The sequence below is a fragment of the Oncorhynchus keta genome, chromosome 25 (assembly GCF_023373465.1).
Source record: "Oncorhynchus keta strain PuntledgeMale-10-30-2019 chromosome 25, Oket_V2, whole genome shotgun sequence".
NCBI lineage: Eukaryota > Metazoa > Chordata > Actinopteri > Salmoniformes > Salmonidae > Oncorhynchus > Oncorhynchus keta.
The window spans coordinates 37,168,138-37,182,062 of NC_068445.1; the positions used below are offsets into that span (position 1 = coordinate 37,168,138).

The 13,925-nt window shown below is 46.0% G+C and overlaps 1 protein-coding gene across 1 annotated transcript in view; it reads right to left on the minus strand.

Moving 5' to 3' along the window:
* LOC127911899 (uncharacterized) overlaps nt 1–13,925 on the minus strand; it is a 278,597-nt gene that overhangs the window by 49,626 nt on the left and 215,046 nt on the right. The window contains exon 2 of the mRNA XM_052479947.1: nt 10,465–11,333. Within this exon, the coding sequence (XP_052335907.1) occupies nt 10,465–11,093 (629 nt within the window). The 5' untranslated portion in view covers nt 11,094–11,333. The remainder of the gene's footprint in view (nt 1–10,464; nt 11,334–13,925) is intronic.

Here is a 13,925-nt window from a genome sequence, read left to right on the forward strand (position 1 = left end):
TTTTCTTTCTCTTGCTCTCTTTTTCTTTCTCTCTCTCTTTCTCTCAAGCGAAACAATGTCTATGCAATAACAGACTGGAACTTAGTTGAGATAAGTAAACCCTGCTGTCAACAATAGAAACAATAAGATTGAGTGTTGTGTTTTATTTAGAACACTCAACTCCCTACTTAACAATTGTATCCTTAAGATGCATTATGTATAATGATATCTAGCTGTTGGAGTATTTTGCTCTGCTACCATTGATGGACATGAGCTAACCCTTTTTTTTTGCCTACAGGGACAAAAACATAAATCCCAAATTTCTGATTGCCATATAAAATCGTCGCCCCTTCCTTCCTTCCTTCCTTCCTTCCTTCCTTCCTTCCTTCCTTCCTTCCTTCCTTCCTTCCTTCCTTCCTTCCTTCCTTCCTTCCTTCCTTCCTTCCTTCCTTCCTTCCTTCCTTCCTTCCTTCCACCCTCCCTCCCTCCCTCCCTCCTTGATTCCCTGCTTCCTCACTCACTGCAGCGACTTCAAAACTTTATCAGCAATCACAGCCGTGTGTCTTCAGACGATTCCAACGGGAGTTTAATCAGCTCCAGATAAAAGGGGAAACGCTTGACAAAGTAACAGGCTCCTATAATTTGATATGAGAGGGAACTCTTTGTCTCTTTTCGCTCATAAATGAGAGTTTTTTAATCTCATGGCCAGAGATGAGGAGAACGGAACAGCATCCAAACACCCCCTCCCGCCAAAAATACAAACAAACAAAACAATCGGGACCACTTGCTGGGTTGGTGATAGTGGCTGCTGCCTAAACTTGTTAGGGATTTGTGTCTCTGCCACACAACACAGCAAGCCGATTAACTGTAGTCTCTACAGATTAGTTTACTGTGTTTCATGTCTCTGATGTTCAGGCCAATCACTTCAATAAACAAAAAAATATATTTTGTTTACTGCAAAGAGAGAGCATTTTCAGTTTACAATAGAATAACAAACCAGCAAATGGGGGTTCATCCCATGATGATATGAAGTAACTATGGGCCAAGTACATACTGTAAGCTACAGTATATGAACTGTTTGAGCTATGCTGTGACGCAAGGGGTTTTGAGAGAATTCATATTTTGTACAGCATTTTGCAATAGAAAACAACCATAAAATCATCCCATATGATCATATGAAGCAACTAGATGCCTACATATTGTCTGTCTGCTTGTTGTCCTGTAAACGCCACCCTTTCCTTTCAGATGAAGCTTCTCATTGGTGATCCAATCCATGATCCCCGTTGCTGTGTGTTTTAATGACCTCCCTGCTTTTAGCAGCCTTGGGTCAGTGAGAGACAGAAAGCTTCCGCACTGGATCACACAGCTTGTCATAGCTGCTCTCCCCCAATCACGTACTGTATCACATCATAGGAAGATTGCTCCTACACACACATACAAGAACGTCAAGGTAACCTGTCTAAATGACTACCGTCCCGTAGCACTCACATCTGTGGCCATGAAATGCTTTGAAAGGCTGGTCATGGCTCACATCAACACCATCATCCCAGATACCCTGGACCCACTCTAATTCGCATACCGCCCAAACAGATCCACAGATGATGCAATCCCTATTGCACTCCACACTGCTCTTTCCCTCCTGGACAAAATGAACACCTACGTGTAAATGCTGTTCATTGACTACAGCTCAGCGTTCAACACCATAGTGTCCTCGGAGCTCATCAATAAGGCTAAGGACCATGGGACGAAACACCTCCCTTTGCAACTGGATCCTGGACTTTCTGACAGGATGCCCTCAGGTGGTGATAGGAGGCAACAACACATCCTCCGCGCTGATCCTCAACACGGGGGCCTCTCAGGGGTGCGGTTCTTAGTCCCCTCCTGTACTCGCTGTTCATCCACGACTGTGTGGCCGTGCACGACTCCAACACCATCCTTATGTTTACCGACAACGAGAAGGTTGTAGGCCTGATCACCGGCGATGATGAGTTCAGATTAATGGGGCTGAAGTGGAGTGGATCGAGAGCTTCAAGTTCCTCTGTGACAACTTCACTAAGGATCTATCATGGTCCAACCACACCAACACAGTCGTGAAGAGGGCATGACAACACCTCTTCCCCCTCAGGAGACTGAAAAGATTTGGCATGGGTCCTCAGATCCTCAAAATGTTCTACAGCTGCACCATCGAGAGCATCCTGACTGGTTGCATCACTGCCTGGTATGGCAACTGCCTGGCCTCTGCCATCCAGGACCTCTACACCAGGCGGTGTCAGGGGTAGGTCCTACAAATTGTCAAAGACTCCAGTCACCCCAGTCATAGACTGTTCTCTCTGCTACAGCATGGAAAGCTGTACCGATACACCAAGTCTAGAACCAACAGGACCCTGAACAGATTCTACCCCCATGCCACCAGTCTGATAAATAGTTAGTTAAATAGTTAACAAATAGTTACCAGGACCCTGAACAGCTTCTATCACTAAGCCATCAGTCTGATAAATAGTTAGTTAAATAGTTAGTTAAATAGTTAACAAATAGTTACCCAGACAATCTGTATTCACCCTTTTTGCACTAACGTTTTTGACTAATCACATACGTTGCTCTACTGTTTATTATTAGTCACTTTACTCCTAGTTATATGTATATATCTACCTCATTTACCTCGTAACCCTGCACATCAACTTGGTACTGGTATCCCGTATACTCTGAGTGTAAAACAAATGAGGAACACTTTCCTAATATTGAGTTGCACCCCCTTTTGATCTTAGGACAGCCTCAAATCCTTGGGCATGGACTCCACAAGGTGTCAAAAGCGTTCCCCAGGAATGCAGGCCGATGTTGACTCCAATGCTCCCCACAGTTGTGTCAAGTTGGCTGAATGTCCTTTGGGTGGTGGACCATTCCTGATACACACAGGAAACTTTTGAGCGTGAAAAACCCAGCAGCGCTGTAGTTCTTCACACACTCAAACAGGTGACCCGGACACCTACTGCCATGTCCTGTTTCAAAGACACTTCAATCTTTTATCGTTCACCCTCTGAATGGCACACAGTCCATGTCTCAATGGTCTCAAGGCTTAAAAATCTTTATTTTACCTCTCTCTTCCCCTTCATCTACACGGATTGAAGTGGATTTAACAGTTGACATAGCTTCACCTGGATTCACCTGGTCAGTGTATGTCCTGGAAAAAGCAGGTATTTTGTACACAGTGTATATAGCCAAGTTATCGTTACGAATTATGTATCTATTATCATTTGTATTATTTTGTGTTATTACTTTTCTATTGTTTCTCTATTTTCTTTCTCTCTGCATTGCTGGGAAGGCCCCGTAAGTAAGCATTTCACTGTTATTCCACGCCTGTTTACGAAGCATGTGACAAACAGCATTTTTCTTTTGATTTTGATATGATACAGAAGATACCACAGACCTGCTAGACTGCTGAGGGAAGCCAGCAGGTGCAAATGGATCTCTAATGCAGAGCGGTGAGTGAGAACATGGCTTTGCTTTGCCTGACAGACAGCAAGGATTAGCAGCTTGATCAGTGGGTTGAAGTGAGGGAAGTATGATGTCAACAATCCTCCTGCTAAAAGACCAAGTGAGAGACTGTAGTGACTGAAGACTTTAACACAAACAAGGGCAATATGGGATTCAGAAGTTAATCAAAACTAGTTCCTATAGCAACATCTGTTCCCATCTCTAATCAGTCATTCTGATTGTTCCATACCGAATGAATGGTGAGACAAATTGACATCAAAACAAATGAAGAATTAAACATGTTCTCTCTCTTATTTTTGTTGTAATTTAGGCATATACCATGGGGTATTCAGCATTGAGTGGATCTGCAGGTATCCATATTTACCTCAAAACATAACAGCCGTTGCCCAAAGTGAGATGTTTGTTCTCTTATCATGTAGTGGCTAGAAACAACGAAGCTGCCGAATAAGATATATTCTCTTTTCTCTGTTATTTGGTCTCTTTTAAAACCAGAAGATAAAGTTGTAAAGAGAACAGATGTTGCCTCCCGTTTGTTATTTACCTTCTCCCAGATCAGTTGTTCCTGTCCATCATAGCAGCTTGAATTGAGATACTCTGTCTGAATCCCAAATGGCACCCTACACCCCATTGGCTCAGGTCAAAAGTAGTGTACTACAGTCTTATTGGACCAGGTCAAAAGTAGTGTACTACAGTCCTATTAGCCCAGGTCAAAAGTAGTGTACTACAGTCCTATTGGCCCAGGTCAAAAGTAGTGTACTATGATAGGGAATACTGTGCCACTTGGGACGTACTCGGAATATCTTTCACTGGTGTAAAAAATGGGAATGGCCAATGGCTGTTTTCAAGACATGGGTATGTGCCTCTCCTTTTACTACATTATCAACCTCTTATATCGTACAGCACGGTAGGAAATGTCGGATGGGAAGATCGTTAATGGAATTCATGTGTAAAACAAACACAAGCACAAAACTGCTGTAACCCTTTTCTTCTATCTTTCTATCTTTCTGTCTGTCTGTCTGTCTGTCTGTCTGTCTGTCTTTCTTTCTTTCTTTCTTTCTTTCTTTCTATCTTTCTGTCTGTCTGTCTTTCTTTCTTTCTTTCTTTCTTTCTGTCTGTCTTTCTTTCATTTTCATTCATTCATTCATTCATTCATTCATTCTTTCTTTCTTTCTTTCTTTCTTTCTTTCTTTCTTTCTTTCTTTCTTTCTTTCTTTCTTTCTTTCTTTCTTTCTTTCTTTCTTTCTTTCTTTCTTTCTTTCTATCTATCTATCTATCTGTCTTTCTGTCTGTCTGTCTGTCTGTCTGTCTGTCTGTCTGTCTGTCTTTCTTTCTTTCTTTCTTTCTTTCTTTCTTTCTTTCTTTCTTTCTTTCTTTCTTTCTTTCTTTCTTTCTTTCTTTCTTTCTTTCTTTCTTTCTTTCTGTCTTTCTTTCTGTCTTTCTTTCCTTATTTCTTTCTTTCTTTCTATCTTTCTGTCTTTCTTTCTTTTTTTCTGTCTTTCTTTCTATCTGTCTTTCTATCTTTCAGTCTTTCTATCTCTCTTTATTTCTATCTGTCTTTCTTTCTTTCTTTCTTTCTTTCTTTCTTTCTTTCTTTCTTTCTTTCTTTCTTTCTTTCTTTCTTTCTTTCTTTCTTTCTTTCTTTCTTTCTATCTTTCTGTCTTTCTTTCTTTTTTTCTGTCTTTCTTTCTATCTGTCTTTCTATCTTTCAGTCTTTCTATCTCTCTTTATTTCTATCTGTCTGTCTGTCTGTCTGTCTGTCTGTCTGTCTGTCTGTCTGTCTGTCTGTCTGTCTGTCTTTCTTTCTTTCTTTCTTTCTTTCTTTCTTTCTTTCTTTCTTTCTTTCTTTCTTTCTTTCTTTCTGTCTGTCTGTCTGTCTGTCTGTCTGTCTGTCTGTCTTTCTTTCTTTCTTTCTTTCTTTCTTTCTTTCTTTCTTTCTTTCTTTCTTTCTTTCTTTCTTTCTTTCTTTCTTTCTTTCTTTCTTTCTTTCTTTCTATCTGTCTGTCTTTCTTCTGTCTGTCTGTCTGTCTGTCTGTCTGTCTGTCTGTCTGTCTGTCTGTCTTTCTTTCTTTCTTTCTTTCTTTCTATCTGTCTTTCTTTCTTTCTTTCTGTCTTTCTTTCTATCTTTCTTTCTTTCTTTCTTTCTTTCTATCTTTCTGTCTTTCTTTCTTTTTTTTCTGTCTTTCTTTCTATCTGTCTTTCTATCTTTCAGTCTTTCTATCTCTCTTTATTTCTATCTGTCTGTCTTTCTTTCTTTCTTTCTTTCTTTCTTTCTTTCTTTCTATCTGTCTTTCTTTCTTTCTGTCTTTCTTTCTATCTTTCTGTCTTTCTTTGCTTATTTCTTTCTTTCTTTCTATCTTTCTGTCTTTCTTTCTTTTTTTTCTGTCTTTCTATCTTTCAGTCTTTCTATCTCTCTTTATTTCTCTCTTTATTTCTCTCTTTATTTCTCTCTTTATTTCTGTCTGTCTGTCTGTCTGTCTGTCTGTCTGTCTGTCTGTCTGTCTGTCTGTCTGTCTGTCTGTCTGTCTGTCTGTCTGTCTGTCTGTCTGTCTGTCTGTCTGTCTGTCTTTCTTTCTTTCTTTCTTTCTTTCTTTCTTTCTTTCTTTCTTTCTTTCTTTCTTTCTTTCTTTCTTTCTTTCTTTCTTTCTTTCTTTCTTTCTTTCTTTCTTTCTTTCTTTCTTTCTTTCTTTCTTTCTTTCTTTCTTTCTTTCTTTCTTTCTTTCTTTCTTTCTTCCTTGACTATACTTTGTCTTTCCCCTACAATAAAGTGGTCCAAAATAGCTCAGTCAAAGCCCATCAAGGATGTGTCAGGGATTTGCCAGGGATATAGTTCCTGAGAGGGCCATGAGTGATTATTCCACTCCTTTTAAGCAGACTTTTTTCTCGTCCTAATGATTTTCCTAAGGACAAACATGGTCAAATCCAACATAGAAATTGATTCTCCACCTTGATTTGGGCTATTGGTTTGTATCTAGCTATATCCCCCTTGGTGACTGCTCTGCTGGCAACGTAGGCGTCTCTCTCTGTTGATCCAAGCGCTCAACCCTCGAGGTCAGTCTCACAGAATATACTACTCTCTATAACCTCATTCACTCGCTTTCTCTTTCTCTCTCTCTTTCTCCAGACGAAAGGAATAGTTAGCCCATTCACATAAAGCATCTATAAAAGTATTATTGTGAAAGGGACAGGTAATGGCAGTATGGGTTGTGTTGATGTGCCACTGAAGGTAATTTCTACAGGTCATAATCACCAGAGGAAGTCAGGTCTCTCCAATGAAATGGCCTCCTATCAATCAGTTTCTAATAACAATATACACAGCGATCAGGCTCATTCCACCAGGTTAATACCTTTGCATTAGGTTAGTAATGTCTTCACACTTCCGGTGCCGACAGAGATGGCCGCCTCGCTTCGCGTTCCTAGGAAACTATGCAGTTTTTTGTTTTTTTACGTGTTATTTCTTACATTAGTACCCCAGGTCATCTTAGGTTTCATTACATACAGTCGAGAAGAACTACTGAATATAAGATCAGCGTCAACTCACCATCAGTACGACCAAGAATATGTTTTCTGCGACGCGGATCCTGTGTTCTGCCTTACAAACAGGTCAACAGAATTGATTCCATGCAGCGACCCCCCAAAAAACCGACTTCGTAAAAGAGGGAAACGTAGCGGTCTTCTGGTCAGACTCAGGACACGGGCACATCTCGCACCTCTCCCTAGCATTCTTCTTGCCAATGTCCAGTCTCTTGACAACAAGGTTGATGAAATCCGAGCAAGGGTAGCATTCCAGAGGGACATCAGAGACTGTAACGTCCTCTGCTTCACGGAAACATGGCTCACTGGGAAGATGCTATCCGGGGCAGTGCAGCCAACGGGTTTCTCCACGCATCGCGCCGACAGAAACAAACATCTTTCTGGTAAGAAGAGTGGCGGGGGCGTATGCCTCATGACTAACGAGACATGGTGTGATGAAAGAAACATACAGGAACTCAAATCCTTCTGTTCACCTGATTTAGAATTCCTCACAATCAAATGTAGACCGCATTATCTACCAAGAGAATTCTCTTCGATTATAATCACAGCCGTATATATCCCCCCCCCCAAGCAGACACATCGATGGCTCTGAACAAACTTTATTTAACTCTTTGCAAACTGGAAACCATTTATCCAGAGGCTGCATTCATTGTAGCTGGGGATTTTAACAAAGCTAATCTGAAAACAAGACTCCCTAAATTTTATCAGCATATCGATTGCGCAACCAGGGGTGGTAAAACCTTGGATCATTGTTACTCTAACTTCCGCGACGCATATAAGGCCCTGCCCCGCCCCCCCTTTTGGAAAAGCTGACCACGACTCCATTTTGTTGATCCCTGCCTACAGACAGAAACTTAAACAAGAGGCTCCCACGCTGAGGTCTGTCCAACGCTGGTCCGACCAAGCTGACTCCACACTCCAAGACTGCTTCCATCACGTGGACTGGGACATGTTTCGTATTGCGTCAGATAACAATATTGACGAATACGCTGATTCGGTGTGCGAGTTCATTAGAACGTGCGTTGAAGATGTCGTTGCCATAGCAACGATAAAAACATTCCCTAACCAGAAACCGTGGATTGATGGCAGCATTCGCGTGAAACTGAAAGCGCGAACCACTGCTTTTAATCAGGGCAAGGTGTCTGGTAACATGACCGAATATAAACAATGCAGCTATTCCCTCCGCAAGGCTATTAAACAAGCTAAGCGTCAGTACAGAGACAAAGTAGAATCTCAATTCAACGGCTCAGACACAAGAGGCATGTGGCAGGGTCTACAGTCAATCACGGACTACAAGAAGAAACCCAGCCCAGTCACGGACCAGGATGTCTTGCTCCCAGGCAGACTAAATAACTTTTTGCCCGCTTTGAGGACAATACAGTGCCACTGACACGGCCTGCAACGAAAACATGCGGTCTCTCCTTCACTGCAGCCGAGGTGAGTAAGACATTTAAAAGTGTTAACCCTCGCAAGGCTGCAGGCCCAGATGGCATCCCCAGCCGCGCCCTCAGAGCATGCGCAGACCAGCTGGCCGGTGTGTTTACGGACATATTCAATCAATCCCTATACCAGTCTGCTGTTCCCACATACTTCAAGAGGGCCACCATTGTTCCTGTTCCCAAGAAAGCTAAGGTAACTGAGCTAAACGACTACCGCCCGTAGCACTCACTTCCGTCATCATGAAGTGCTTTGAGAGACTAGTCAAGGACCATATCACCTCCACCCTACCTGACACCCTAGACCCACTCCAATTTTCTTACTGCCCAAATAGGTCCACAGACGACGCAATCTCAAGCACACTGCACACTGCCCTAACCCACCTGGACAAGAGGAATACCTATGTGAGAATGCTGTTCATCGACTACAGCTCGGCATTCAACACCATAGTACCCTCCAAGCTCGTCATCAAGCTCGAGACCCTGGGTCTCGACCCCGCCCTGTGCAACTGGGTACTGGACTTCCTGACGGGCCGCCCCCAGGTGGTGAGGGTAGGCAACAACATCTCCTCCCCGCTGATCCTCAACACGGGGCCCCACAAGGGTGCGTTCTGAGCCCTCTCCTGTACTCCCTGTCCACCCACGACTGCGTGGCCACGCACGCTCCAACTCAATCATCAAGTTTGCGGACGACACAACAGTGGTAGGCTTGATTACCAACAACGACGAGACGGCCTACAGGGAGGAGGTGAGGGCCCTCGGAGTGTGGTGTCAGGAAAATAACCTCACACTCAACGTCAACAAAACTAAGGAGATGATTGTGGACTTCAGGAAACAGCAGAGGGAACACCCCCCTATCCACATCGATGGAACAGTAGTGGAGAGGGTAGCAAGTTTTAAGTTCCTCGGCATACACATCACAGACAAACTGAATTGGTCCACTCACACTGACAGCATCGTGAAGAAGGCGCAGCAGCGCCTCTTCAACCTCAGGAGGCTGAAGAAATTTGGCTTGTCACCAAAAGCACTCACAAACTTCTACAGATGCACAATCGAGAGCATCCTGGCGGGCTGTATCACCGCCTGGTACGGCAACTGCTCCGCCCTCAACCGTAAGGCTCTCCAGAGGGTAGTGAGGTCTGCACAACGCATCACCGGGGCAAACTACCTGCCCTCCAGGACACCTAAACCACCCGATGTTACAGGAAGGCCATAAAGATCATCAAGGACATCAACCACCCGAGCCACTGCCTGTTCACCCCGCTATCATCCAGAAGGCGAGGTCAGTACAAGTGCATCAAAGCTGGGACCGAGAGACTGAAAAACAGCTTCTATCTCAAGGCCATCAGACTGTAAAACAGCCACCACTAACATTGAGTGGCTGCTGCCAACACACTGACATTGACACTGACCCAACTCCAGCCACTTTAATAATGGGAATTGATGGGAAATGATGTAAATATATCACTAGCCACTTTAAACAATGCTACCTTATATAATGTTACTTACCCTACATTATTCATCTCATATGCATACGTATATACTGTACTCTACATCATCGACTGCATCCTTATGTAATACATGTATCACTAGCCACTTTAACTATGCCACTTTGTTTACTTTATTTACTTTGTCTACACACTCATCTCATATGTATATACTATACTCGATACCATCTACTGTATGCTGCCCTGTACCATCACTCATTCATATATCCTTATGTACATATTCTTTATCCCCGTACACTGTGTATAACATTTACATTTACATTTAAGTCATTTAGCAGACGCTCTTATCCAGAGCGACTTACAAATTGGTGCATACACCTTATGACAACCAGTGGAACAGCCACTTGCATCTAAATCTTGTTTGGGGGTGAGAAGGGGGGTGAGAAGGATTACTTACCCTATCCTAGGTATTCCTTGAAGAGGTGGGGTTTCAGGTGTCTCCGGAAGGTGGTGATTGACTCCGCTGTCCTGGCGTCGTGAGGGAGTTTGTTCCACCATTGGGGGCCAGAGCAGCGAACAGTTTTGACTGGGCTGAGCGGGAACTGTACTTCCTCAGTGGTAGGGAGGCGAGCAGGCCAGAGGTGGATGAACGCAGTGCCCTTGTTTGGGTGTAGGGCCTGATCAGAGCCTGGAGGTACTGAGGTGCCGTTCCCCTCACAGCTCCGTAGGCGAGCACCATGGTCTTGTAGCGGATGCGAGCTTCAACTGGAAGCCAGTGGAGAGAGCGGAGGAGCGGGGTGACGTGAGAGAACTTGGGAAGGTTGAACACCAGACGGGCTGCGGCGTTCTGGATGAGTTGTAGGGGTTTAATGGCACAGGCAGGGAGCCCAGCCAACAGCGAGTTGCAGTAATCAAGACGGGAGATGACAAGTGCCTGGATTAGGACCTGCGCCGCTTCCTGTGTGAGGCAGGGTCGTACTCTGCGGATGTTGTAGAGCATGAACCTACAGGAACGGGACACCGCCTTGATGTTAGTTGAGAACGTCAGGGTGTTGTCCAGGATCACGCCAAGGTTCTTAGCGCTCTGGGAGGAGGACACAATGGAGTTGTCAACCGTGATGGCGAGATCATGGAACGGGCAGTCCTTCCCCGGGAGGAAGAGGAGCTCCGTCTTGCTGAGGTTCAGCTTGAGGTGGTGATCCGTCATCCACACTGATATGTCTGCCAGACATGCAGAGATGCGATTCGCCACCTGGTCATCAGAAGGGGGAAAGGAGAAGATTAATTGTGTGTCGTCTGCATAGCAATGATAGGAGAGACCATGTGAGGTTATGACAGAGCCAAGTGACTTGGTGTATAGCGAGAATAAGAGAGGGCCTAGAACAGAGCCCTGGGGGACACCAGTGGTGAGAGCGCGTGGTGAGGAGACAGATTCTCGCCACGCCACCTGGTAGGAGCGACCTGTCAGGTAGGACGCAACCAAGCGTGGGCCGCGCCGGAGATGCCCAACTCGGAGAGGGTGGAGAGGAGGATCTGATGGTTCACAGTATCGAAGGCAGCCGATAGGTCTAGAAGGATGAGAGCAGAGGAGAGAGAGTTAGCTTTAGCAGTGCGGAGCGCCTCCGTGATACAGAGAAGAGCAGTCTCAGTTGAATGACTAGTCTTGAAACCTGACTGATTTGGATCAAGAAGGTCATTCTGAGAGAGATAGCGGTAGAGCTGGCCAAGGACGGCACGCTCAAGAGTTTTGGAGAGAAAAGAGAGAAGGGATACTGGTCTGTAGTTGTTGACATCGGAGGGATCGAGTGTAGGTTTTTTCAGAAGGGGTGCAACTCTCGCTCTCTTGAAGACGGGAGGGACGTAGCCAGCGGTCAGGGATGAGTTGATGAGCGAGGTGAGGTAAGGGAGAAGGTCTCCGGAAATGGTCTGGAGAAGAGAGGAGGGATAGGGTCAAGCGGGCAGGTTGTTGGGCGGCCGGCCGTCACAAGACGCGAGATTTCATCTGAGAGAGAGGGGAGAAAGAGGTCAGAGCATAGGGTAGGGCAGTGTGGGCAGAACCAGCAGTGTCGTTTGACTTAGCAAACGAGGATCGGATGTCATCGACCTTCTTTTCAAAATGGTTGACGAAGTCATCTGCAGAGAGGGAGGAGGGAGGGGGGAGGATTCAGGAGGGAGGAGAAGGTGGCAAAGAGCTTCCTAGGGTTAGAGGCAGATGCTTGGAATTTAGAGTGGTAGAAAGTGGCTTTAGCAGCAGAGACAGAGGAGGAAAATGTAGAGAGGAGGGAGTGAAAGGATGCCAGGTCCGCAGGGAGGCGAGTTTTCCTCCATTTCCGCTCGGCTGCCCGGAGCCCTGTTCTGTGAGCTCGCAATGAGTCGTCGAGCCACGGAGCGGGAGGGGAGGACCGAGCCGGCCTGGAGGATAGGGGTAGTAAGACAGTAGTTTTGGAATTGTTAGTTAGATTACTTGTTGGTTATCACTGCATTGTCGGAACTAGAAGCACAAGCATTTCGCTACACTCGCATTAACATCTGCTAACCATGTGTATGTGACAAATAAAATTAGATTTGATTTGATTTAATGTCTCATGTAACCAGATAGCACTCATAAGAGGCATGAATGTTGAATGCTTTGTGTATAATTATCTTCATGCCTATATTATATATTGACAAGACTGTTTGTATGTTATTCTCTAAGAAGAGCATTGACTCTTCCCAACGATCTGTTCTTATCAATGGGGACAAACGGAAAGTTGTATCTTGCCATCATTTTGGACTCCAACTTGACATTCAAGAAACAGCTGAAGACGGTGGTTAACACACTGTCAAATTTAGGCTATCCGACTGTAGGTTTATGTTACCTTGTCTCCTTATGGAGCCCGCCAGACTATATACTGACCCAAAAATATAAATGCACATGTGACCATTTCTAAGATTTGACTGAGTTTCAGTTCATAGAAATATATCAGTCAATGTAAATAAATTCATTAGGTACTAATCTCTGGATATCACAAGACTGGGCAGGGGTGCTGCCATGGGTGGCCTGGGAGGGCACAGGTACACTCACTAGGGAGCCAGGTCCACCCACTGGGGAGCCAGGTCCACCCACTGGGGAGTCAGGTACACTCACTAGGGAGCCAGGTCCACTCACTAGGGAGCCAGGTCCACTCACTAGGGAGCCAGGTCCACTCACTAGGGAGCCAGGTCCACCCACTAGGGAGCCAGGTCCACTCACTAGGGAGCCAGGTCCACTCACTAGGGAGCCAGGTCCACCCACTAGGGAGCCAGGTCCACTCACTAGGGAGCCAGGTCCACCCACTAGGGAGCCAGGTCCACCCACTAGGGAGCCAGGTCCACCCACTAGGGAGCCAGGTCCACTCACTAGGGAGCCAGGTCCACCCACTAGGGAGCCAGGTCCACTCACTAGGGAGCCAGGTCCACCCACTAGGGAGCCAGGTCCACTCACTAGGGAGCCAGGTCCACCCACTAGGGAGCCAGGTCCACCCACTAGGGAGCCAGGTCCACCCACTAGGGAGCCAGGTCCACCCACTAGGGAGCCAGGTCCACTCACTAGGGAGCCAGGTCCACCCACTAGGGAGCCAGGTCCACTCACTAGGGAGCCAGGTCCACCCACTAGGGAGCCAGGTCCACTCACTAGGGAGCCAGGTCCACCCACTAGGGAGCCAGGTCCACCCACTAGGGAGCCAGGTCCACCCACTAGGGAGCCAGGTCCACTCACTAGGGAGCCAGGTCCACCCACTAGGGAGCCACGTCCACCCACTAGGGAGCCAGGTCCACTCACTAGGGAGCCAGGTCCACTCACTAGGGAGCCAGGTCCACCCACTAGGGAGCCAGGTCCACTCACTAGGGAGCCAGGTCCACCCACTAGGGAGCCAGGTCCACCCACTAGGGAGCCAGGTCCACCCACTAGGGAGCCAGGTCCACCCACTAGGGAGCCAGGTCCACTCACTAGGGAGCCAGGTCCACTCACTAGGGAGCCAGGTCCACTCACTAGGGAGCCAGGTCCACCCACTAGGGAGCC